Source organism: Thermobia domestica, chromosome 15, assembly GCF_964235325.1.
Source record: "Thermobia domestica chromosome 15, izTheDome1.hap1.1, whole genome shotgun sequence".
Lineage (NCBI taxonomy): Eukaryota > Metazoa > Arthropoda > Insecta > Zygentoma > Lepismatidae > Thermobia > Thermobia domestica.
The window spans coordinates 185,627,775-185,655,465 of NC_137468.1; the positions used below are offsets into that span (position 1 = coordinate 185,627,775).

General features: G+C 37.1%; 1 protein-coding gene across 1 annotated transcript in view; it reads right to left on the reverse strand.

Annotated features, from left to right (window-relative positions):
• LOC145671380 (alpha-amylase-like) overlaps nucleotides 1-27,691 on the reverse strand; it is a 73,786-nt gene that overhangs the window by 14,569 nt on the left and 31,526 nt on the right. The window contains exons 7-9 of the mRNA XM_081740459.1: nucleotides 19,931-20,055; nucleotides 11,423-11,639; nucleotides 913-1,028 (exon numbers count right to left, since the gene is read on the reverse strand). Of these exons, the coding sequence (XP_081596585.1) occupies nucleotides 913-1,028; nucleotides 11,423-11,639; nucleotides 19,931-20,055 (458 nt within the window). The remainder of the gene's footprint in view (nucleotides 1-912; nucleotides 1,029-11,422; nucleotides 11,640-19,930; nucleotides 20,056-27,691) is intronic.

Consider the following 27,691-nt stretch of genomic DNA (forward strand, 5'->3'; position numbering starts at 1 on the left):
TTTTTCACAGTCATATTTTATTTCAGTTTTTCACAGTCATATTTTATTTCAGTTTTTCAGTCATATTTTATTTCAGTTTTACACAGTAATATTTTATTTCAGTTTTTCACAGTCATATTTTATTTACGTTTTTCAGTCATATTTTATTTAAGTTTTTCACAGTCATATTTCATTTCAGTTTTTCACAGTCATATTTTATTTAAGCTTTTCACAATCATATTTTATTTCAGTTTTTCGCAGTCATATTTTATTTAAGTTTTTCACAATCATACTTTATTTCAGCTTTTCACAGTTATATTTTAATCTTACAGCGATTAACTGTAGGACGTTGAGTTAAAGGTTTAATCGTTGTTTCATGCCAGGTAATGTGCTTTTACTTTAAAACAGGAGTAAACTGCATTTTAGGATTCATAAGATTTTGAAATTTTCCGAATAATGGACGGACGGATAGCCATACATAATATACATACATATACATAATAGACTTTTTGGTCGAAATGTAATTAGACACACAAATTATTTAGAAAAGACATTTCAAGAGAATACAATACCCAATATGACTTAGGATGATAATTTAGGTCAAAAGGATTCAAATTTTGAAACTTTGATAATTTTATATTCACAAAAGAAAACAAGATGAACTACTCGAACTGACAGTTGTATATACTTGGAACCCAGACAATACTTACTAGCTTTTTTTGACAATTCCTAAATTTAAGGAGTGGCTCTAGGTACCCCTAACAAAATGTAATTGGGGAATATCAATTTACGCATATCTTATGAAAGGGAATGAACCCATACATCATAGTTTCTGCTAACACGCAACCAATTTTTTATTTCCCAAGAGAGACAGACTACAGTTCTATAATTTGTTCTATTTTGTTTGTTTGTTTGTTTATTTGCCTTTCTTACCTGTAGAGTTTGCTTCAAATCATAACTGTCGTCATTGATAGCAATGAATCCACTTCCTCCGCGGCAGAAGGCAATCTGATAGTTGTCATTCGACCAGAAGTCGTTCACTCCAGTTCCTAGAAAACCAACAGAAACAATTAAATCATCCCAAATATTTGTTTTCGTTTTTTTTTTTATTATTTATGAGATTTCTTCATTTGTTTAAATTTCAATTTACCATCGAGCTTGGTTTACGAGGGCAAGTCAAGAAAGACTTGGACTGATTTTTTTTCCCGGCAGTTCTGTTAACGCTGGAGCTTCATAGTTTGGCATACAAGTAGGGTGGGTCTTGCTGTGCATATATATAAAATGTTGTTAAGGAATCATTGCATGTTTGGTAACCACGACTTTTTATTGCAGGTGATGTTCTGCGCCGCCTCTAGAAGTCGCCTGAAGAAGAAATGGAGTCATTACGAGATGAACAATTTGCAGCTATACGGTTCTGCTATCACCTGGGGAAAAGTGCAACAGAAACTCTAGGAATGTTGAGAGCAGCCTACAAAGATGACGCTCTGCCACGAAGTACCGTGTTCTGGTGGTTCAAAGAGTTTAAAGAGGGCCGAATGACAATCACGAAAGCTGGTGGACCAGGTGTATCAGCGTCAGCTGTTACTGAGGTGAACATTAACACGGCAGCAGTCATTGTTAGAGAAGATCGCCGCATCAGTATCGACGATCTGGCAGCCGCACTATGCATATCTCATGGCAGTGCCTTCAAAATTTTGCATGACCACCTCCACATGAGCCGAGTGTGTGCGCGATGGATTCCGCGACTCCTGACATCAGAGCAGAAGGCCGTTCGAGTGGAGACTTGCAGGGAGCTGTTGCAAAGGTTTGAGGATGGTGGAGACGCCTACCGCACCGTGCGACTTTTTTCTATTCCCTGCCCTAAAATCCAGACTGCGTGGACGCCGCTTCTCCGTTAATTCCGAGGTTCTGAAGGCATCGGAGGCGGTTTTGAAGGACCTCTCAAAGAATGGCCTGCGACACGTGTTTGAGAACTGGAAGACTCAAATGAAAAAGTGCATTCAAATGGGCGGGGACTACTCTGAAAAGGATCATGTGCCTGTTGCTGAGTAATAATTAATAGCCTAGAAAAAAAATCAGTCCAAGTCTTTCTTGACTAGCCCTCGTACATATAAATACCACCTAGCCTTGTATAATATATTTAAAATGAGAGAAGGGTTTTGTTTGAAATGTAAAGTTAACATATCCCATTGAAATCCAAGGACATGCATCTTAAATTTCTCCTGCGATCCTGAATATCCCATCACAGTTGAAAAAATACATTACATTGCATAATATTGATTATAGAAACGATAGGCACATAGGTTCTGCAGCATCTAATTTAATAAGAGGCAAACTTCCCACAGTGCACGAACATGTTCCTTTGATGTCTAAGCGGCGACATTAGTTCCGGAATAACGGAATGTCCAAAAGATTTTCCACTTAAACCAGTGGATTTCCTTGGACGTCTTGAGAAAAGCGGTAAGCTCGATTATTTCCCGAACACGGAATTTCCTGAGGGAGTCCTATGCGACATTCCTGACCAATCTGCATGATGAAGACAAAACGACTTTTATTCATCCAAACATTGTCCCGTGCAGTGGCGTAAGAGAAGATCGCATCAATGGGATTCTTATGGAAGAACTCAATCTTATATCCTATCTGGATATGTATAATATTTGCACATACATCTTAATACAGTAAGTGCTTATTTTTCCGTAATATGTTGCTCAAGGGGAGGGTTCAATCCCGAAACCTCCTTGTGTACGCTACTGGTCCCTGATAGTCATATCCGAATGAAATTCAAGTAAAATTCGGGGATATTTCAATTATTCTTATTTTTCCCAGCAATTGTGAATGTACTGAGACAGGAATGACACATGTGGGAAGGCCAAACGATGCCCCGTTGTCATATTGTGCTTTGTGGATTTTCATTAGACTTCCAAACTATACTTTGCATAAGTGTTAGAATTCCTTTAGAATGCTTTGGGGGCTCCCTCGAGGCTAAGCGGTTATCGAAGGCGCTTTTGGATTTCGATTCCCGATGGAGCTCATGCGGTTCGAATTCCACGTTAAACTGTAGATACATCTCCCTCGCCTCTCTAAGGGGCGATAAAATCGAACAACTCAACTCAGAATGGCTTTGTTCGTCCGTTCGTCTTGTATCAGAGCGAGGATGGTAAGAGATATCAGAAGCAATTTCTAACAATCGATTCAGCGTCCGAAGAATAGGTCTCCACTGTTAACCTTTTAATCAAACTGTTAGAGTTTAGGTGAGTGTTTATCGGACAAGGTGCTACGTACGTTTTATCGGACAAGATGTTAATTTGTAGCAAAACCAATCAAAGCACGTAACTATATTGATGTTCATGTTTGTAATGAAAATTAGGTTGAAAAATGAAATGAAATCTTTCACTTTTACGTCCCACGGTTATGACGGTTAGTCTAAAGGAGACGGTGAGGATGAGAAATGAATGAAATGGTGGAATGAAGAAAGTGGGAGGAAACGGGAGGACCCTGAGAAAACCTACGAGCACGGTGTTTGTCCACCACAAAATCCACACAGTGCGAGCTGAGGTCGAACCAGGGACCGTAAGCACCGGAGGTGAACGCTCTACCACTGAGCCACCGCAGCCCCCTGAAAATTAGGTTGAGTTGAAAGAATTGTGTCATATGTGGCTGATATCTTGGTAGTAGTTTTAAGCGACTAAAGAGGTTTGAGTTCCGGGTATATAAATAAGTAGATGAGTAGTTAGCTTGGAGAAGCTACAAAGCATAAAATACAAGGTTTATTATTTGAGAATCAATGTCTCTGAACCTTAGTGGTTGTCATGTGTATGTGTATTTACCCAGATGCTTATTAGGCATATTAAAGATTGAAATAAGCCTGAGAAGAGTTTCGATATTCATTGGATTAGTAGTTAATCATACCGATAAGTTTAATAGTAAACAATCAGCGTTTAAGTACACGGCATAGGTCTTGAATAACCCAACTCAACACAAACCAGAAGTATTATAAGTCAACCGTTTCGAACATTTGAAGCAGAGGATATGAGTTTGATTCTCAGTAAAAGCTCAAATACAATAACTCATGTTAATATTCGGACACTATAATTTTTTAGTATTATTGTTTTCTGGTGTGTCTATATATGCTTGAGAGACATAAAGAGTAAGAAAAAGAGTAAAGTATTTTCTGGGTGCGTCAACGGCGAGGTTCTTTTGCATCCATACAAAGACCTGACTTAAAAAGGAAAACAAACCAAAGGCAAAATCAACAATAATAAAAATCGAAATAAGTTAATTAAAATACAAGAAAAGGCATCTAGAAAAGAGCTAAAATGAAATCGTATGTAAAACCTGAAGGTCTTGTAAAAACAGCAGCAGTCCAGAGATGAAACTAGTGTCATCACCAAGAAGCAAGTGTAGGTCAACTGGGATGTTGTAATGTTGTCGATGCCGAGCCAAAGCGGGACAATCGACAAGAAGATGACGAATAGGTAAAAAGGTCTTCACAAAAGCACATTCTGGAACTGCACCTCCACGTGAAAGATATGCAATGCGTCAAATGACTATGTCCAATACGCAGTAGAGTTAAAAGTATTTCTTCGCGACGAGACTGTCGTGAACTAAAAGTTCAGGCTCCTAAGCGTGGTTTGATGGCATGCAACTTGTTGGCATGTGCAAGATCCCATTTTGACTGCCATAGTTGGAGAAGACGAGATGTGAACACTGGGAAAGATCAGTGCAAGGGAGGGGCGTCACGAGTGCAACGCCATGAAGAGCTACATCTTTTGCTACAAAATCCGCCTGCTCATTACCAAGAATGGTTAGAAATCCAACAAAAGTGGAAAACTGAGCCAGCACCAAGTAGAGAATGGCATCTTAACAAAATACGTTGAACTAGAGGATGCCTAGTAAATATTACTAAGGCTGGTAAGAGCACTCTTGGAGTTAGACAGGATTAGAATACAGGCAATGTTATGGGACACAGCATAGCCGGCACTGAAATTGGATACAAACGAAGGGAGTCGGTAACCATAGCGGGTAGGATCAAAGACAAACGCACGGTCAACAGAGTCTTCTCTTTTCGAGCCATCTGTATAAAATTGTGAGAAGTCAGCATAGTGTTGTAACAGAGGGCGAAACCCCTGCGGATATTAGTGATCAATCGCGGTAGACTTATTACAACACGCCAACTGAAATGAGATGTGAGGACAATGAAGCTGCCAGGGTGCAACGGGAAGAAAAATCAATGGATAAAAATCTGGTAGAGTAAGAGCTAATTCATCTAAAACTTCTAATGCACGAATCCCAAAATGTCGGCTGACACGAGGTCGTGCCGCATAGCGACGATAGTGATCACCTGTTTCAAGAACAAAAGAAGAAGGGTGACCAGAATCTGCTTTAAGACGTACAAAATAACGGAGGATCAGACAACTGTGATGATAAAGGGAAGATTCATGTGCATAACATACAGGGTAGATATAGGGCTAGTACGGAAAGCTCCTATACGCAAGCGAATACCAAGATGATGGACTGTATCCAGCTGACGAAGAACAGATGGACGAGCGGAGGAGTAAATTACACAACGTAATCCATTTTAGAAGGGATCAGGGTACGGTATACATGTAAGAGTACTGTACGATCAGCACCCCAAGAACGATGAGAAAGGACTCGCAAAATGTTGATCGCTCTCAAGCAAGTATCTTTCTGATCGAGCACATGTTCACACTAACTTAGTTTACGGTCGAATTGTACGCCAAGATTTACCAGCTTTTCAAAAATCTTGGAGACACAGCTACTAAGGGCAATAGTCCTATAGCTGGAATTGCAAGTTGAAATCTTACCTGGTTTTAAAATGGGAAGGATATGAGCCAAACTACCGGGAAGTAGCCAGCAAGAAAGAGATTATTAAATAGAGTCTGCAAAGAAACTTTCCCATGGAGGGGCAGATGGCGTAACATAGCATAATGAATGTTATCAGGACCTGGAGCAGTATCCTTGGTAGTGGATAGCACATAGTCGAGTTCTGCAGCTGTGAAAGGAGAATTATGTGGTTCCACATGCCTAGTGTTAACGATGAATGTGTACGTTCAGCGTGTTGTTTATAGCGATTGAAGTCCACAGAGTGGTGGGTAGAGCTAGATATGGAGGCGAAACCAATACTAATATCTTCGCTATTTGCTTTTGATCAGTGACCAACACGTCATCCACTTGAAGGGCTGGGATAGACCGAGGTTCACCAGAACCCTGGTAATGCCGGATTTTCGACTAAACAGCAGTCATGGAACTAGACGTGGTTAATGTAGAGACATAGTCTCACAAACGCCGACGTTTTGCAAGTTTAACCAAGTAGTGGGCCCGAGCACGAAGCTTACAAAAATGCGCTAAATTATCGGCTGTTGGAAAACGTGTAAATCGGTAAAGTGCACGACGCCGAGCAAGAAGAGCATAATAGATTTCGGACCACCAAGGAACTTTGCGAGAACCTAAGCCTCCGGAACAGGGAACAGAAGAATCGGCAGCTGTGAGAATACTTTGGGGCAATAATATGTCCCAGTATGGCTTGATATACATAAAATTATATCCGCTTAGAGTTTCGTTTAAGTTTGATACACTTTCATGAAATTACCACTCCAAAATCTCTATTTTGCATATTTAATGCTAGCAGAAGTGCCGGCCTTGTTCACGAATAAAAATGTTATGCACAATATTTGAAAATAAAGAATTGAGTAGAATAAGCAACGACAAGGAATGCCTTATGCGTTGTTTGTTTTAAGTCCCACGACATCCGACATGCACGCTTTTCACTTAACTTAGGCTTAAATGTTATGGGGACTATTGCAAGAAGGACGAGGTCGAGGTCCTTTGGGGACTAGCGTGGCAAAGGAAGTATTCTACTTTCTAATCCTTTCGGAAGTCTCCAAATTCGTAAAGTTTAACCAATTAATATTTGTGAAGTAAACACCAATTTTCAAGGAGTTTGGTTTACCGAAATCCCTTTAGATATTTACCATGTGTGTCCGTCCAGGATTCAAAGAAAAAATTCTCAAAAACTGTTTGATGGATCGCCATCAATTTTTGGCCAGGATTTGCAGAATGAGAAGTTAGGAACCAGATTCGCTGATGGAGGTGATATTGGCACAGGAAACCATGTTCTAATGTTGATGATTAGAGGTAAAACTGTAATAGATAGCTAGAAGTTGTTTCTTGCAATCAATTAAGCGTCCCACGAGTACATCTTATTTCCATCTTTATCTCTCTACTGGAATCGAAAATGGTAGAAATCCACTACATCTTCCAGGATTAGAATTAGGATTATGAATTAGATTTCTGGGATTTCAGCATCTATGGTCATATTAGTTCGTCACTAGGATTAGGATTAGCAATTAGATTTCTGGGCTTTCAGCATCTATGGCCATGTTAACCCGTCACTACTAGGATTAGGATTAGGAATTAGATTTCTGACCTTTTGGCATCTATGGCTATTTTAGCCCGTCACTAGGATTAGGATTAGAAATTAGATTTATGAGCTTTCAGCATCTATGGCCATTTTAGCCCGTCACTAGGATTAGGATTAGGAATTAGATTCCTGAGGTTTCAGCATCTATGGCCATTTTAGCCCGTCACTAGGATTAGGATTAGAAATTAGATTTCTGGGCTTTCAGCATCTTTGGCCATTTTAGCCCGTCACTAGGATTAGGATTAGAAATTAGATTTCTGGGCTGTCGGCATCTATGGTCATTTTATCCCGTCACTAGGATTAGGATTAGGAATTAGATTTCTGGGCTTTCGGCATCTATGGTCATTTAGCCCATCACTAGAATTATGATTAGGAATTAGATTTCTGGGCTTTCGGCATCTATGGTCATTTTAGCCCATCACTAGGATTAGGATAGGAATTAGGTTTCTGGGCTTTCGGCATTTATGGCCATGTTAGCCCATCACCAGGATTAGGATTAGTAATTAGATTTCTGGGCTGTCGGCATCTATGGTCATTTTAGCCCGTCACTAGGATTAGGATTAGTAATTAGATTTCTGGGCTTTCGGCATCTATGGTCATGTTAGCCCGTCACTAGGATTAGGATTAGGAATTAGATTTCTGGGTTTTCAGCATCTATGGCCATGTTAGTCCGTCACTAGGATTAGGATTAGGAATTAGATTTCTGAGCTTTTGTCATCTATGTCCATGTTGGCCCGTTACTAGGATTAGGATTAGCAACTAGATTTCTGGGCTGTCGGCATCTATGGCCATGTTAGCCCGTCACTAGGATTAGGATTAGGAATTAGATTTCTGAGCTTTTTCATCTATGGCCATGTTAACCCGTCACTAGAAGTAGGACTAGGAATTAGATTTCTGGGCTTTCGGCATCTATGGCCATGTTAGCCCATCACCAGGATTAGGATTAGTAATTAGATTTCTGGGCTGTCGGCATCTATGGTCATTTTAGCCCGTCACTAGGATTAGGATTAGTAATTAGATTTCTGGGCTTTCGGCATCTATGGCCATGTTAGCCCGTCACTAGGATTAGGATTAGGAATTAGATTTCTGGGTTTTCAGCATCTATGGCCATGTTAGTCCGTCACTAGGATTAGGATTAGGAATTAGATTTCTGAGCTTTTGTCATCTATGTCCATGTTGGCCCGTTACTAGGATTAGGATTAGGAATTAGATTTCTGGGCTGTCGGCATTTATGGTCATGTTAGCCCGTCAGTAGGATTAGGATTAGAAATTAATTTCTGGGAGTTCAGCATCTTCGTCCATGTTAGCCCGTCATGTATGAGCGTCCCTCAGTGATCACACTATCCGAGGAAAGGGGAGGAAAGAAGCCGCCTTTAACCTGTATGGTAAGAAAAATTCTCAAAAATTCCCGACATTTGCCTGGTGTGAATGAGGAAAGTCTAGGAAAACTTCACTCGGTATGGTTGACCTGAAAAAGCTCTTACACGTTCTTGACCGAGTGTCCCCACCGGGAATCGAATTGAGGACCGCTTGACTATAATTTCTAGTTTCAATATTGATCTACGTAGATTAGAAACAATAAGAGCTATAGAGGAACGGATTATTATTTTTTTTTTTTTTTTTAAATAATCGATTTAACATTCTGAGGATGATTATCACCTTCTCTCTTAACTCACTATTAAAATCGGAAGTGGTATACAGTAGATCATCCAATTCGGTTTCAACTTTAATTGCTATACAATAAAAACCGTAATAGATAGCGAGAAGTGGTTTTCTGCCATCAATTAACGGTCTCAAGAATATATTCAATTTTTACTTTGATCTTTCTACTGAAACTAAAAGTAGTGGAAATTTACTACCAGTTACGATTCAATGAGAATTGTGAAAATATCACATCATACAAACCAAACTCCTTTATGTGGTGTACACGTGATGAAGCTACTTATTTCTATTGAACTAATGTGTGGTTGTTTTGTACTGGAAATGAATTTTGAATGAACGCCTAGCATAATTAGCAGGGCCCGGATCTTGTTGACCTAAAAAATTTTAAGAAGTGACCTATAAACTGACACTAAAACTCCTGTAAAATGACCCTAAAAGTCACAAAAATTGACCTTAAAGCTTACGTTTTCTCAAACTTTTATTTCATTAAACATTGACATTTTTTAATATCCATTGGATTTTTAATTAACATTTCTCACTCATATTCAAAAAGTTTTGTTTCAGTTAGTTGCAGTCCATTCATCATTTATTTCTATTGATCAGTCCATTGTACGGTATTGTAAGTATTGAAAGCGTCAATTCACTTCCGAGTTTTAGGAAGCACACTTAAACAATAAAACTTAGCAAGTTTAGACTACATGAAAAATAATAGATAAAAACCTGTTTAAAACCCTTGTACGCCTTCTAATGAATTTTTAGTTATTCACGTGATCACATTCTTTGTGGTCAATAACCCAAAACTATCTGTTTGGCAACCTACCAGCCCCCAACTTTCGTTAACAGCTACAGTTAAATTTTCATTAGGTTGTTAAGAATGCAGTTTTTCCACCCCAATAGTCAGGAAGCAAGAAAAGAGATTATTCAACTTCGTCTTTTCCACATCCGTAGACCGTGTTCATTTAAAGATTTCCTTATGTAGAAAAAAAAAAGAATAAAAAGACCATAAGTGACCTAAAAGTTACCTTAAAATATTAAAAAAAATGACCTGAAATTTCAAAACAGCAAAAAGTGACCAAAAGTTGGCCCTAAAAAACTATATTTTTAGAACCTAGAGTTGATGGATAACGTTTTTATTTGAACTTGCCTTGTCCTATGCGTAACAGAAAAAAGTTGACTTGTCAACAAAATCCGGGCCCTGATAATTAGTAATTTATAGGAGACGATTTGATGCATGTTTAACTAATCATTTTGAATGTTAGTACATCTTGCTTCTTACGCTGGAGTTTGTTACCTTTTAACGGATATAGCACTCCTTCATAGATATTTAACTTCCTAAATGCCTTACGATGCTGAATTAACACCGGGAAATCTGCGCCTCTATCAATAATCCGCGCGTGTACGTACAGTACAATACAACCTCGCTTATCTGGACTAACTGGGACCAAAGAAAATCCGGAAAATCGGAAATCTGGATGATCCAAGTAACATGGGTAATAATCAAAATAAATTCTTAAATAAGCAGACTTGCCATTTATTACGACAAACTTTCACATCATTTCTTAACAAAGAATTAGGTCCACTCTCTTCTGTTTCGAACTCGTGTGGCATTTGAATGAAACACGTCACGCAAACGCTTTATCATTAAGGTTGGTGTAAACGGATAAGTTTTGCCCATAGATGTCACTACAATCTTTGTATCTCTCTCAAGTATTTTATACCTTTCACAAAAATTTACAATTTCTCTTTCAAATTTCAACCTAGAGACTTCAAATTTTTTGAGAAGGAACTTCATAAAGTATCGAAGGCAACAATCCGTGCGATTTTTAAATTTAGAATTTTGTTCATTGTTGAAACAATTGCACTGTTAACGGTTTGGATATCCATTTCAACAATCAAGACATTTCAACAATGAAGAAAATTCTAAGTAAAAACAATCGGCACAGATTGATGCCTTCGATGAGTCATGAAGTTCCGTCTCTAAAAATGTGAAGTCTGTAGGTTGAAATTTGTAAGAGAAATCATGAATTTTCGTGAAAGGTAAAAAATACATCAGAGAGATACGAAGACTGTAGTGACATCTATCGGCAAAACTTGTCTCTTTAAACCAACGTTAATAGTTCAGCTGGAGTTGTGTCGGGCTAACGCTCCCAGTACGGCAAAATGTTTGTCAGCTGGTGCGCATCTTCTGGATGTGTCGACAGCTGTTTTCTGAAATGTCTACAAATCTGAACCGGATTGTCCGGCAATCCGGATAAACGAAGTTGTACTGTATTTTGCTTTAACAATTTCTGACAGTTATTTTTAAAGTCAATTAATTTTAACATATAATTGTGCTTTCACCTTGAACAACATTTCTGAATTTGACCATGTTGAAGATCTCTCTCCATCGATGCTCGCAGACCCATCCGTTACCACATGTCATATCGTCATTTATAATAACAGGAAGAGTGTTGGCATTGGAATCAGCTGGAGGACTGGAATTGGGATCATCAAACGCAAAGCTTGACATCACTCGAGGGAATCCATATGGCCACGCCAACATAAATGCCACAGCCATCTGAAACAAAAACACTAAATCAATAATAATAATAATAATAATAATAATAATAATAATAATAATAATAATAATAATAATAATAATAATAATAATAATAATAATCAATATCTCAACTACAGTCATGACTTCCGAATTGGTGATAAGGGAAAAAAATTCTCTACCACTGGACTTTTCAAGAGAGTTTAGTTCTTCGACTGATTTGCTTTCAATTTCAGTTAATATCTCTTGCAGGCACCAATGCTATGTGATACGTGGACCTATAGCTTAAGACCGTGACATGCTAAAAATAATACAAAATTTACCATTTTCCTTGTGCTTGTTTTTCGTAAGTGAAAGGAGATAATGAAATGCAACTTAACACAATCATAGATAATGTTATTTTACAACAGAAAATATGAACGTGAAGAATTTTCAGTGTTGCCAGAATAACAACCCCCCCCCAAATCTAAGTTAAGGCAGCGACTAGAAGAACGAAGTCAACTGCATTTGGTTACGTATCATGTTTTGTTGGTGAACTGCTTGTTAAATAATAGTTGTATTTAGTTTGTAATAAACAAAATAGTTCTAACATACGGTTATTAAAATTAAATAATAATGTTATTTCGAAAGTAGTTGGCAAGATTCCAATACAATATGACATGTAATCAAATGCAGTTGAATTCATTCCTCTAGTCGCTGCCTTAATTCAGATTTTGAGGAAGATGTTGTTCTGGCAACACTGTAATTTCTATGGATGTCTACACAGAATATTCTTCAGGTTCATATTTTCTGCTGTAGAATAACATTATCTATTATTGTGTTAAGTTGCCTTTCGTTATCTCCTTTCGCTTACGAAAAACAAGCAAAAGAAAAATGGTAAATTTAGTATTATTTTTTAGTATGTCAGGCTCTTAACGTACGTAGAATCTGAATCCACATGAGCTCCCCCGCGCCGGGAGACCTGCCTAAGCTATAGATCCACGAACGTGCATGTCATAACAGATTTAGTTACTCGCACACTAGAGTATATAGTTGCACTTAAACGCAATGTGCGTAAATACTTGTTTTAACATGTGCACAAAAGTGGATGTATGTTCTCGATAGTCTTTGTTCCCCCTCTTATATCTCTGTCTTTTGCCCTTCCCTGGGAGAAAGCCTACGGGTGTTCCTCTGTCAGTGTCTATGCTAATCTAATTCAGCCATATGATTAATGTTTTACTTGATAAATATGTCCATAGATGAGATATGTCATATCATTCAATTAGAGATGGCCAAAGCTTTCCGGAATCGGAAATTCCACATTTTTTTTTCTGAATTCCGGAATTTTTCTGAAAACAGGAATTGTCTAAACTTCGGAATTTTTCCAAAATCCGAATTTTTTCTGAATTCTGGAATTTTCTAAATTCCAGAACTTTTCCAAATTTCGGTATTTTTCTGAGTTCCTGAATTTTCAAAATTCCGATTTTTTCCAAAATCCGGATTTTTTCGGAAATCCGTATTCCGGAAAGTAAACACCCCGGAATTAGCCATCCCTACATTTGATTGATCACATTGAGCTGAAGAGGACGAGTATAAATTCTTATGTGTAATATTCGAGAAAATGGAGACCAACATTTTTGGTACACATAAAATTGTTGCTGTACGATAAGGATTTAATCTATTAACATCAAACTAATAGCAAAAGATTCATTCATCAAGCTTTGCATTGTGACAACAGGAAGATTACAGTGCACAGTTTGGATAATAGGATATAGCTAAAAATTATGGTTAATTCAGTGGCAGCTCTAGAGTCCTGTAAGAGGGATGCCACATCCGCAGTGGTAGTGAAATCAAATTTCCCTTTTCTCCCCGTAACACTTCCGTCTTTGGTGTCTCTTAGTGATATTTCACTTTGAAGACATTCTCTCAACTCTGACGTGAAGTACAAGTACCACAAAGAAAAACAACAAATTTGGTATTGGATAATCGTAGTACAAGTTAAAATGGTGGAGTCGATTGCAGAAATTTTATTCAGTGTAATCTATGTTATTGTGAGACATGCACTTCTAAAGCTTCTCTTTCTAAATTTAGTTTCCACGCATTGTTTCCACTTTCTACCGCTAAGAGTCAGCACCGAGCATGAACTGATATTGACCGGAACACACTACAAAGGTTTGGCAGGAGATAGACTATCGGCTTGATATGTGTCGTGTTACGCGTGGTGCTCAAATAGAATACTTGTGATATTTTTGAAGAAAACTTTTACAGTTTATCTTCGTTTAACACATATCTCACTATAACACATGTTTATTATATTTCACAGAATAAATTTCTGAAATCGGGTCCATCATTTTGACTTGCCCTGTATATTCAGCATATCTATTAACACATTACCTTACAGAAAAAATCCAGCTATTCAATGAGTGGAAAACAATTGATGTTGGAATTTTTTAATCGATTCTGTATAAGTGATCGGTAACATAACCGTTAACATACATACAGTACTTATTAACACTGTAATTTGAAACGGATATGGAACAACAATTTTAAGAATGATCCCAAGAAATGGATCAAAATATAGAGATCTTGGCTAAGAATTTTAAGAATGATCCCAAAAAATGGATCAAAATATAGAGATCTTGGCTAAGAATTTTAGGGAATGATCCCAAAAATGGATCAAAATATAGAGATCTTGACTAAGAATTTTAAGAATGATAGCAAAAAATGGATCAAAACATAGAAATCTTGGCCAAGAATTTTAAGAATGATCCCAAAAAATGGATCAAAATATAGAAATCTTGGCTAAGAATTTTAGGGAATGATCCAAAAAATAGATCAAAATACAGAGATCTTGGCTAAGAATTTTAAGAATTATCAAAAAACGCATAAAAAGATTGCGATCTTGGCCAAAAATTAGTTACTGGATCAGGAACCACAAAATTTTTGAACGACCCCTAAATCAACTTTTCATTTTAATTTTTTTTTATTTTTTTATTTTTTATTATATATATATATATATATATATATATATATATATATATATATATTACGGAATAAGCACATCATACTGAGTTAAGTGATAACTTGGGTTAAGCTACACTATATGTAATTCTCCAGATATAATTCCTACAAGAAAAATTTTATAGATCTTTTGATTAGAAAATAAATAATAGTGAAAAGTTAGTTACGTATATTTGTCATATTTTTTTTTGTAAAATGGTAACAAGATAACATTTCCGCAATATATATAAATTCAAATACAAATTCGGCTTCGTTCATTTCTAAAGCAAATGACTAAGTCATTTGACCATTTCTTTTAACCGCTAAGACGTATTCTACTTTGAATGTAGAATCTCAATGGATAACACGATCTTCTCTGGAAATTGAACCTTGCTATCCCAAGCTGAAGACCTAGTTACTAATCATACATCCACAGGAAAGCTCCAAAATATGCATGAAACTCCACAGGTCTAGCGAGGACCACATTTACTGAGCCTTTGTAAGTGTTTCCAGCCTTAAATCTACCCATCGAAGTTGATCATTAACAGGAAATTCTGATAATTCAAACCTTTAGGTTACTATAAGTAACTAAGATTCGTGTTTATTTTGCCTATTTCTTTATGAAATTTAAATTTTATTATTATTATTATTATTATTATTATTATTATTATTATTATTATTATTATTATTATTATTATTATTATTATTATTATTATTATTTTGAGAGTTTGTTATTCCCTACTTCAATCGTAAGGTGCATTAAGGAAGTATTTTATTTTTCTCCTTTATAATAGTTCGTTATATGAGCATCGCAAAGCAAAAAAAAAAAAAAAAAAAAAAAAATCGTTCCTCGAAAACCTACTACTAAGCTCCCTTACCCTTGGAACGATGAATCAGTTTTCCTTACAAGCAAAACAGAAAAATATCCCTTCCTCTTAGTAAATTGCTTCTTTAAATTTCCCTTCCGAGCCATCGTAGGTAAGGAGATGAGTGCAGTCATACGCGTGGGACTCGTCCCTTTATATACGTAGTTACTGATGCAAGCCGTCGAATATGGCGATATCTCAGTAGTAGGGAGTCATCATGCATTTGCATTTATTTAAATAGAAAGTAAATTAGTGAAGGCGCCGAATGTGCAGATACTTAGGGGCTGGCTAGAGCACTAAGGGTTTCTTCATAGTAACTAAAGCCATTTAATATGGCAATAACTGGGAGGATTGGTGCTACCACTCGTCAGAGACTCGTTCTTTTATTGAATATTGTATCATTTTTTGTCAAGATTCGAACGGCGGCTATTAACTATAAACTTTGAGAATATTTTCCCCTGGGGCTTTCTTCTTAAGTTGTCTGTTTTATCAATCAGCGACGAGTTACTTTGACAACTATTGAAGGCCAGCGCTGCGCTTTTATTCTACGTTGTCTGCGTTTGACTTAATACCCATAAATGATATTTATTTATTGGATATGTTTAAATTTTGATATTTTTGTAAACTGTAGAATTTAACGTTCGTTTAATCTACACTGAGAAAAAAATTGTAGGTGGCGTACTTAAAAAGATAGGTTACATGCGTAATTCCCGTAGTTTGTTGACTTACCGTACAGCAGACGTATAACTGAAAACGCATGTTTTATAATACGTTATGTATAGGTGTTTCATCTATACGTTTTTTCCGTATGAAACAATGTAGGCGGTCAGGATCTCACATACAAAGGGACGTATATAACATACAGGTGACGAAAGTAACAGAGGCATATGCATGTGATATACGGAAAACTGTTAAATGCCAGACATCCTGCAACGGCATGATGTAACATCTAAGGGCAGTGCCTATGTAGCATACGGATAACGTATGCTCCGTACTGATTTCTATAGTAAGCAAGAGGATACCGTATATTTGTACAATATACCGCTGTCCGGAGAACGGATTTTTCTTTGTGTAACCTGTTAATGGTGTGAAGTAAGTTTGTAAATGACTCCTCACCAAATAACTGATCAAATTTTAATGTTCCTCATTTTAGCCTCTGAACTACATAATTTAAATAATAAGGAAATGTAACCCAAGGCAGCATTATTTATTACTAATGTGTATTACAATTTCTATGGTTTATTACTTCCTTCATTAGACACTTTAAGATAATGTGTCTAATGAAACTAATTTTACATTGCTGAGACAGTAACACAGATTACTATTAAAGTTCTTGGTTTCGATAGATTTTTATTAATATTTAAGTTTAAAGTGAACAAATATTTTCATATGTTATTTTGTTTCAACGATATAAAGTTATTGAGTTATTATTTTCAGGAGAGAACACTATCATGGCTATCAACTAGTTCATTGCGTGTGCAAGCGTTGTTTCTCTTATATAGTGTACGAATGTTTAAAAACAAGATTTTCCTTTCTCCTCAAGCCTAGCGAGGATATTAATAAGGGGAAATCATACGGAGATACCCTGTTTCACAACCGTGAAGAAATTATAGCAGTCTACGCAAAACATGTAATGATTTATGTTTCTGATCTAATTTTGTTTACTACTTTCTAAAACTTTAAATTACTGTTGTACAGCATTCGGTAATAAGAGTGATCGCCAAACTGTCAATCGCGAGCTACTAAATAGTAGCTCGCGGGGACCTTGACCATTGCTAACTTGTATAGTTTGATTATATATTTAATAGTAATGTAAGTTTATAGGTAATAAACAAATGTAAGTTTAAAAAAAAATGGTAGTTCTTTTGGTTGGTAGCTCACAGTACACAGTAAAAAATGGTTGTGTTAATTCAACTCAATTTTAACACAGGGCAGTGGTTCCAGTGTTAGTTGAACACATACCCCGCGTTGTTGGCGTTTAACCCAGGGGTGTGTGCTACGTCTTTAACACACAACCGGTGTTGAGCCGTGCCGTAAGCGTTAATGAACCACAAAATTACTCCCCAAAAATATGTTAAATTGCCTCGTATGCGTAATGTGTTTACATTATGCTGAGTCTAAAAAAACAGTTTAAACAAGTAATAAAACGTACTCCAGTGGCAGGAGGACACGAACCACCAACCTTTCACTTACTAGCCGCGTGCTCTTCCGACTTGGGCACGGAGGCGATGAAGAAAACGTCACTTGTAGAGGAATAAATTGTTGAGATCTTTTGAATTTGGCTAATCAGAGTGCCCCTTTAAGTCGCGTATATTCAACGATAACCGTTCGGGATAAGATAAAATCTGCTCGCCATGTAGACCCAATTTTATAACAAAATAACGACTGTCTATTTACTTTATTTTATAGTTCTTCCATATTCACTTTCAAATGATCGGCGACAGTTGCCATCTAATAAAGTTGATGCGTTTGTTGCTTCTAGTACACAATCGCTTAGAAAAAGAAGCAATAAATGCATCAAATGTGGGAGATGAATTTAGAACACCTAAATGGCACATGCCTAGCACATCTTGTGCTGTTAGGGTTTCTTCAGAAACATTAAGTAAAACAACTGAAAGCACATCGCGCGGTTTACATTTTGAAATTTTGCGTATACCTGGATTCGTTTAAGTATTTCTTTCTACTGTGTTTGTCTGTACCTTCAATTCATAAGCTTTTATAATTAGATGCCCAACATATTTGGCAATCACGCAGAAAACAACACCGAAGATTCTACACTTGTGTTAATTTAACACATAGGCTGTGTGTCATTTCAACTACCGGCATTTGACACACAACTCCAAATGGAGAGTGAGTTGTTCTAACCACTTGTTTGTGTTATATTTTAACACAATCGTGTTAACACATAGGCATGTCGTTGAATTAACACAATGATTTTTTATAGTGTAGAATTTAGAAATGGGACGGTAGCTTAAAAGCTTCGAAAGGTTGACGACCACTGGTAGTAATATAAACTACGTCAAGAATAAACATTTCCAATAGTGTTCATTTAATATACATATACATATATTTTACAGGTTTATCTAGAACTAAGGAAATAGATGTCCTGAAACAGGAATGTGTTTATTTTAAGCATAACACCTCTTTTATCTTTTTCTTCTAAATAAAGTTAATATCATCTTACAATATGTACTACTGTAAAAATTTTATTTAATATAACTTTCATACGATAGTACTGAATCATAAGATATATCAATACATAACCTGACAATTATAAAGTTAATATCTAAATGAATTATTATAAGCTAGTTTAAATGTTTGTTTACCCAGTTAAGTTATTGTTTATCATGATAAATTACACATAAAATATTAACTTTTTAAGCCCCATTCCCACGTTAAAAGAACTTGTAGCTGCCATAAAAAAAATCTTGAAACCCTACCATATTTCACCGTGTACTCACAGTCTCGAAAGGGTCATAAAACATTTTTTTTCATCTTGCAAGGAGTTGAACGATGCGCAACTTTCTGGGACGTCTTGCTTGCTACCTGCTATCGCACTCCCGCTGACATAAAAGAAAAAACAGTTTCGCCGCTTCTGAAACAACGGATTCTTTTGGACAGGGAGGGGAAGTGCGCCAAAATACAGGGTTTTAATGAGGAGGTTCACTGTTTGTCCATTAAAGTGCAGTGCTGCACGTGTGGAGAAATCTTTCTTGCTTTCAAGCAGTTGTAACATGTAAAGAGTAAATAGAAAGATCGGGTTGCAAGGTTTTATTATGACAGCTACCAGATTCATTTAACGTGGCAATGTGACTTTAGTTAAAGTATATTAACAATGTATGTACAAATATAAGTGCTTTAGTTTTTAGAACAATTAATAAAACCAAGGAAAACTTTCCTACAATTACGTATGTCATCTATTATGATTGTCCCTGTGATATGTTAATGATTGTCTACACAGAACTAGTCAAAAGTTGAACTGTAAACAAGTTGAAACTTGGAAAATTTTACGAATTAATGCGGTAATCTTTTCTAAAATTATATTATCAGATTTTTGAAATGTCACTAAAGATACAGGAAGAGGATGGTAGCGTATAATAATTCATTAGTTTAGCCAAGGATATTATAAAATAGAGGATCTGTCCATATGTATCTTCATCCTATTAAATCAATGAAGCCAAAAAACAACTGAGCTTCGGCACGTCTGATTGGCTACTCTCATTTCTGCCATCGTCTGATTGGCTACATTCGTTTCCGCCATGATTGTTGGCTCAAAACATTGCGATCGTATTGGGCGGAGTGGGCAGAGTAGGGGTGGTGAAACTGTGACGTATGGCTTCAAGATTTTCTTGTAAGGGCAGATCCTCTATTTTATAACATCCTTGAGTTTAGCAAACGATTTCCTCCTTTATTGTTATTATAAGGATTAACCATGAAAATGCTGAGAACTGATTCAATTGAACTTACCTTATAGAGCCTGGCATCCTTGTGTGTGAGTATATTAGCGCCCCCAGCACCATGTCCACGCTGATTATCGTGGTTATCAACAAAGACCAAAGCGTCACCAGATGGCAGCATGTTCCATTCCTCACCTTTTACAAATGGTCAAAAATTAGTATGTAGTAAGATTTTCTTGACTACACAAATTTCCTAATTTCACACAAAAATAACTGTTTTAAAATTTATAATATTCACCGTAGGCCTTCCCCGTGCACACGTAATTGGTTTATATTCTAGATGGGATACTATTAAATGCATCGCGGTCCTTCGGGTGCACCGTAAACTTTTAAGTTCACGTCTCATATAGCTTCAATGCTGAAAGGGGGCTCTCAATAATGACAATATGAAATAATATAAAATTTCATTATGAGAGAAAAAAAGTTCTATTTTGTGCTTGCATTTTCTGCGTCATGCTAACTATTAAAATTAGATAGCTCTATAATTAGTAACCATAATAGATAATATTTATGTTGTCCTTACAGGAAAAATGTAATCGAGAATATAAGAGCATTATGGGAGGAAGAAGAGGTTGTATGACCAGTGGCGGATATAGCACGGGTCTGGGGAGCCTAGCCTCCCCAAATTTTGAGTGACGAAAATAATTTAATCTATTATTCATATATATATTTTAAAGTTTATAGTAAGCTCATGATATACCTATCATAGACTGGGTGCTGACCTACCCCCCCCCCACACTTTTTACTTTTTAGATCCGACTCTGGTAATGACAAGGAAATTCAGGTACTTGGGATCAATAGTGCAGGAAAATGTAGGAATAGAAGATGATGTAAACAGCAGAATTAGCAGCAGTTGGATAAAATGGAGAGAAGCAACGGAGTATTGTGTAACCGTATGGCATCAATATGCCTTAAAGGAAAAGTTTACAAAACAGTAGTTAGACTTGCCATATTATACGGAGCGGAATGCTGAACGGCGAAGAAGAGAGAGGAACAGAAGATGCATGTTGCTGAGATGAAGATGCTGCCGTGGATATACGGAGTGACGTGGAAGGACAGAATTAAGAACGAAGTGATCTGGAGAACACTAAAGATGAGACTAGTAGTAGCCCTATCAGGAAGTCGCGATCGGAAAGAGGAATTCCCGCCGTCGACGGTGGCAGGCCGCCGGAGACAGCCGGCACCCGTCCGCGGCGGCACGATGATCTACTTGTTCAAAGTTGGCGACCTTTTGCCGAAGCGGCAAGCGGTCGAAAATCGTAAAATAAAAAGCCCTTTGCCGACTGTTGCCGACCGTCAGTGTCGGCAAAACAGTCAGAAAGGCCTCTTTCCGACCCTCTGCCGACTCCTTATGCCGGCCTATTTTCGCCTGCGCGTTTACTGCGCCTTTACGGCTTTTTGCCGACTGCTCGGCAAGCAACTATTCGTCGAGGTCGAAAATCGCGCGGGTAGACGCCGGTGTCTGGCGCCGACAATTCGACAGCGGCATCTGGTCGGCATGGACAAATTGTCCGACTGTAGGCGGCAGGATCCTGATGGGGAGAAAAGTCCCAAGAAAGTAGTCTAAGATGGCTTGGGCGAGTAAGAAGACCTTTGGAATACGTAGCTCATCAAGTGAATGTTACAGAACTGAATAAGAAACGATCCCGAGGCCGACCAAAGAAGATGTGTTGAGATTGTGTTAAGAACGATGGTGCAGTGTTGTGTCACAGAGGATATGACACAAGATAGAAACAGGTAAAGGAGAGCGATCCGAAAAGCTGACCCCAGCAAGCTGGAGAAAAAAGGCTTAGAAGGAGAAGATATGGAAAATGAAACTACTGCATGTTACTTATATTTTTCAATGTCTAATACATTATTCGTAAATTTCCACTTTATGTCTTCATAAATAGTTTATAAGTAAGAGTTTTCCTTGTCGAAAACAAGTATATTTTTCTTGTTAGAAATCTCCTTCGTGCTTTTCTGCCATCACCTTCTAATGAACGTAACGATACTAGGGGGAAAAATCTCGATATATTTTACGTGGAACCTTTTGAAAGTTGATACTTTTTCGTTTCGTATTTTCATTCGTTAATTTGTTTCGTTTTGTCTTTCTTTAAATACCAATCACAATTTGTATTCCTTGAGGCTTGGTTTTTCAGAATTGCACATGATTAAGCGACCTCATAAACTACTTCCATACAAACATGCACTTCTCCGATAACAAACAAAGGACTTCGAGCATTTGGCAATTGGTTCTGATTTCATGCTAATTGATGACTCATTATATGCAGTGGTGTATTTAAGGGAGGATTCTGGGCTTCAGCCCTCCCCCCGAAGTTATATTTACTATATTAAAGTAAGTAAAACATCTTGCAGAATTTTCACATTTCCAGGAATAAAGTTAGCAAAGTCCCCCCGAAACAAAATCGTAAATATGCCACTGATCATATGTGTCGTTCAGAGCACAAAGTAATTAAGTCCAATTACCAAAGTTGTTAGGAAACAGGGATAAAGTTTAAGCGGTACGCTTAATTACATGGAATAGTTAATAACATAGATATAAGTCTTTTACATTACAAGAGTTATTTACAATATCTTTACATGAATCTCTTTGAGCTCTCAAAGAAGCTTCGCATAGAGATCGTAAAAATAAAATTTTTCCCAAAGAACCAAAAAGTAAACTTGCATTGAGATTTCTCTCACAGATTGCCATTATTTCTTTGCACTTCACCAGATAATTTCTTTCTATTCTGTTTGGTATTGTTCTTTCGAAATTACAATGTTTTAGTTCATACTTGGTACTAAATACAAGTCTAATGCGAGATATTATTATTATTATTATTATTATTATTATTATTATTATTATTATTATTATTATTATTATTATTATTATTATTAGTAGTAGTAGTAGTAGTAGTAGTAGTAGTAGTAGTAGTAGTAGTAGTAGTAGTGGTGGTGGTGGTCAACAATCAATTTACAATGAAATAACAAGAGCATTCAAAATGAAAAAAAAATGCGAACGAATAGTAAAAACTGTAAACTGCAAGAGTTTTTCTTAAATAGGCTAAATTTTTGTACTAGAACTCAGTTGTGATTTCAGAAAAAAATTCCGGGAAGGATTTTAATACAGTGGAGGTTAAAAGTAGTGTTACGAAGATTCTAGAATCCATTTTGAGTACTAATAGTATTTATGGTTCTGGGGGGAATTTCGTAGTTCCAGGGAGGGAAAAATTCCTCCCCAAGGCATCCCCTGAAATCATCACATCTAGTACTTGTTCTGCAGATTATCATTTTCGCAAGGTTAGGGTATACCACTTCTATTGACCTCAATCAGAACCATAATTATCGCATCATTTCCCAGTTATCAACCACTCATATAATGGATAAGTAAAATGCCCGTTCAGTGTTTGAAAGCACGTTTAATAACTGATAAGTAGCCAACCAGCGGTACAAAAGCGAACTGTTGGTTGCATAACAAAACAAATAACGTTAACGTTTAACAGACATTCAACTGACCTTAAAGCGTGATACCTAATTTTAAGCATAAAGAGAAGCCAGATAGCGTCTTCGAACTTTTTAAATATTCATTTCTTGTAAATTTGTGGATATCATTGTTGGTATCACAAAATGTTTTGTGGCTATCATTGTTGGTATCACGAAATATATTGTGGCTATCATTGTTGGTATCACGAAATGTTTTGTGGCTATCATTGTTAGTATCACGAAATATATTGTGGCTATCATTGTTGGTATCACGAAATAATTTGTGGCTATCATTGCTGGTATCACGAAATATATTGTGGCTATCATTGTTGGTATCACGAAATGTTTTGTGGCTATCATTGTTGATATCACGAAATATATTGTGGCTATCATTGTTGGTATCACGAAATGTTTTGTGGCTATCATTGCTGGTATCACGAAATATATTGTGGCTATCATTGTTGGTATCACGAAATGTTTTGTGGCTATCATTGCTGGTATCACGAAATGTTTTGTGCACACCAAACATACTCTTTTAGTGTATTTCTTATTTATAATTTAATTTGTTTTTTTTCACTTCTTATTTTTTAATTCAGTAAGTTTTATTTTTTTATTATTTTTATCTTGTACATTTTCGTACCTTTTCTGTCTACTTCTTGTCATTTTCAGACGTTGTATCATGTTAGCTTCACTTCGAGTCAGCATTAGTTCGCTTGGTTTGATACAGTATTTCATTCTTTCCTGTTTTTCGTCTTTATTATTGTACGAGGCTTTTTTCTTATTTTCTTTTTTTCATATATTGTTCGTTCAAAGTTTTCCATTTTTTGAAATTTATACTAAAACAACAATTCTCTCTTTCACAATAATATTTATATAGCTGAGTCCCAGAAGATAAGCAAGTTACTCCTGTAAGTAGCGAAGCTCTTTGTAACCCAGATGTTCTGAGGATTTCGGAAATTGGATGTTATTTTTCAGTGATCTGGCTGTTTTTATGAGCGACGTAACCATTTGGCGTTTTGATCGTTTAGGCAATTTTCTTTCTTTCATGTAACGTTAGGGGAGAGGAAGGAAATAGTGATTAGCCCACTTTGCCCTCTTGCGCGACCCCAGGAGAACCCGAACTAGTGCTGCCATAGGGAACCGGTCAAAACCCCCACAGTCAAAACCCCCACACTCAAGAAATGTCAAAACGCCTACACAAACGGTCATAACCCCCACACAAATGGACAAATCTCCCAAACGCACGAACGGTCAAAACCCCCACAGCCAAACCCCCACACTCAAGAAATGTCAAAACGCCCACACGATCGGTCATAACCCCCACAGCCAAAACCCCCACACTGGTAGTCGGTCATAACATCCAACGGTCATAACGCCCACACAAATGGACAAAACTCCCACATGCAGAAATAGTCACAACTGCCACACAAATGGACAAAACCCCCACACAATCGGACAAATCTCCCACACTCTGAAATGATCCTGGTTGCATGTATTGCCCTTGTACTTTTTAATAACATTTTTTATTCCAATTAAACTGATGTTGCAACTATTCTTCTTGGGCGTCATAAAGAGCCGCAACAAAGACGTGGAATGACGATCATTTCAGAGTGTGGGGGATTTGTCCGATTTTGTGGGGGTTTTGTCCATTTGTGTGGCAGTTGTGACAATTTCTGCATGTGGGGTTTTTGACCATTTGTGTGGGAGTTTTGTCCATTTATGTGGGGGTTATGACCATTGCTATGTGTGGCTGTTTTGTCCATTTGTGTGGGGGTTATGACCGATTGTGAGGGCGTTTTGACATTTCTTGAGTGTGGGGGTTTTGGCTGCGGAGGTTTTGACCGTTCGTGCGTTTGGGAGATTTGTCCATTTGTGTGGGGGTTATGACCGATCGTGTGGGCGTTTTGACATTTCTTGAGTGTGGGGGTTTTGGCTGTGGGGGTTTTGACCGTTCGTGCGTTTGGAAGATTTGTCCATTTGTGTGTGGGTTATGACCGTTTGTGTGGGTGTTTTGACATTTCTTGAGTGTGGGGGTTTTGACCTAGACCCCTGCCATATCGAGAAAACTGTCAGAGAAGACTGAAGTCTAGAGTGTGCTGAAACTTTTTTTTGTCGATTTTCTTATAAGGATCTGCATATTTCAACTCACGATACGTACAATTTTACGTAGTAAGATCTTAAAGTTACTAAGTTTCATAAATAATTACATTTATGTCTAATGCATGGCACACAGTTATTTTTCAAATAAACTACGTTTTACAGTATAACCACTTCAATTTTCAAAATGACACAATGTAGGGAACGCCGATCAACGTGATAGATTTACCATCATGGTGATCGCCATTCCCAACAAACTTTTAGAATACTTCTCCAGCCAAAAATTATAAAGAAGTCAAGACCAAAGATAGGTAATACGCCTACTTGAGACAAACACTGAAACTTTGAAACACAGAATTTACTTAGAATTGATAATTACTGAAAATCTAATATTTATTTATCAAATTTAATGGAAAAATGTTCATTTTCACCTTACCGAGTAGGCATATTGCCTATCTTGTTTGCTTTAGGCTAAAATTGCGAACATGCCAATGGGTCTTCAATCAAGTATGTACACAGGAATTTATGTCGGGGGTCCAAAGCTTTCGGATGAGGGGAGAGTCGTATAGTATCGGACGTCGGCTAGTATCGGACGATATTCGTTTCTGATAATTGGGCTATAACTGTCAGCACTGCCTATGACGTGTTCGTAGCCACAAACGAGACAAAATATTTGACGCCATTGTGGATAAGTTGAGTGCGTCATTTGGAAGCAGCAACATCGTATGTGTTTTCGTTGTGATTTTCCAGTGACGAAGTTAAATTTGTGAAACTGTAACGTACAGCTGGGTAAGTAGATAATCGCATAAACATATTTTAACAACATGATGTCATCTTGCGAATATGTACATGAAGTAATGTTCGTGTAATTTTACTTCATTTGACTTGGCAAGATATTTTCTTGGTCTATGTCAGTCGGGTAGTATCGGACAAGGCATTGGCGGCCAGTACCGGACACCCCGATGAGAGAATTTTGGCGCCAATGCTTATGGTGTTTATTTTTATTTTTCAGCTAAAAATGGGGAAAACAAGAGGAAAATGGACGGAAAAGAATATGAAGTTCGCCATAGATGTCGTCAAAAGTGGACTTAGATTTTAATCGTGATATGACAGAAGCAGAAAATGATCATCCACGCCAATCCCAATCCGCCAGCACACCGCCAAGACAACATCATACTGAAGCAACACAGGCCGATGTAGATGTCTCAGATGTCCCTTCAACGTCTGGGCCTAGTACATCTCGTCAAATCTCTAGATCTTATCTGGAAAAAATATCTCCACTTCCAGGTAACAAAAAAGAAATATTGAACGTGAGGAAACGACGTGGAGAGCATAGGGAAATTCTCACTTCAAGTCCCTATAAAACACACTAGAAGAAAGAAGGAGACGCATGGCTACAACAGCTAAAAGTGGTATAACCTCGGCGAGAAAAGCAGACTTAAAACGAAAACCTGACATGGAAAATGGTGAGTCTTTTTCATCGGCAAATAAATCATAGTTTTTAAATCCTAAAAATGAAGAAAATACTGTATGTTTGGTCTGTGGAGAAAATTTCCAGGAAGACTGGATTCAGTGCAAATTTTGCTATCGATGGGCCCACGAAAATTGTGCCGATCTAGGAGGAGATTCTTTATATTACAAGTGTGATGTGTGTAAGTAAGGTAAACATGTAAGTAAGGTGAAATTCTCATGAAAATGTGAGTTTGTCATGGTGTCCGATATAGGCCTCCAATGTTTCATGTAGTGCAAATTTAATGTTTCAGAAAAATGTACATTATTACTCAGTTATTGTATGTTGTAAGTTCGTGGTATAATGTAATTGTTCAGCAAGGAATAAAGATTTCAGAAATGTATTACCAATTTATATTCCGCCAAACACTTACCAAATAATTGTAACAAAGCTATCTATGACGATACTACCCGACTCTCCCCGAAATTTAATTTGAGGTTATATATTTAAAATTTATAAAATTACCCCTTAAACTAGACTAAATTTACAAAAAAAGGTCCAAAATTGGGAGACCCGAACCTATAGCACTCAACCTTTGTGTACGCACCTGCCTTCAATAATTGACCGAGCGTCAGCAAAGGTCTTCTGGTCAAGACGTTTGAGATTTGTGTTGTGTGCCTGTCTGTATGTATGTCTTCTGTGTGTCTGTATGACTCACAATAACTAGGGCCTATCGAACGTGTAAACCGATCTGGACGC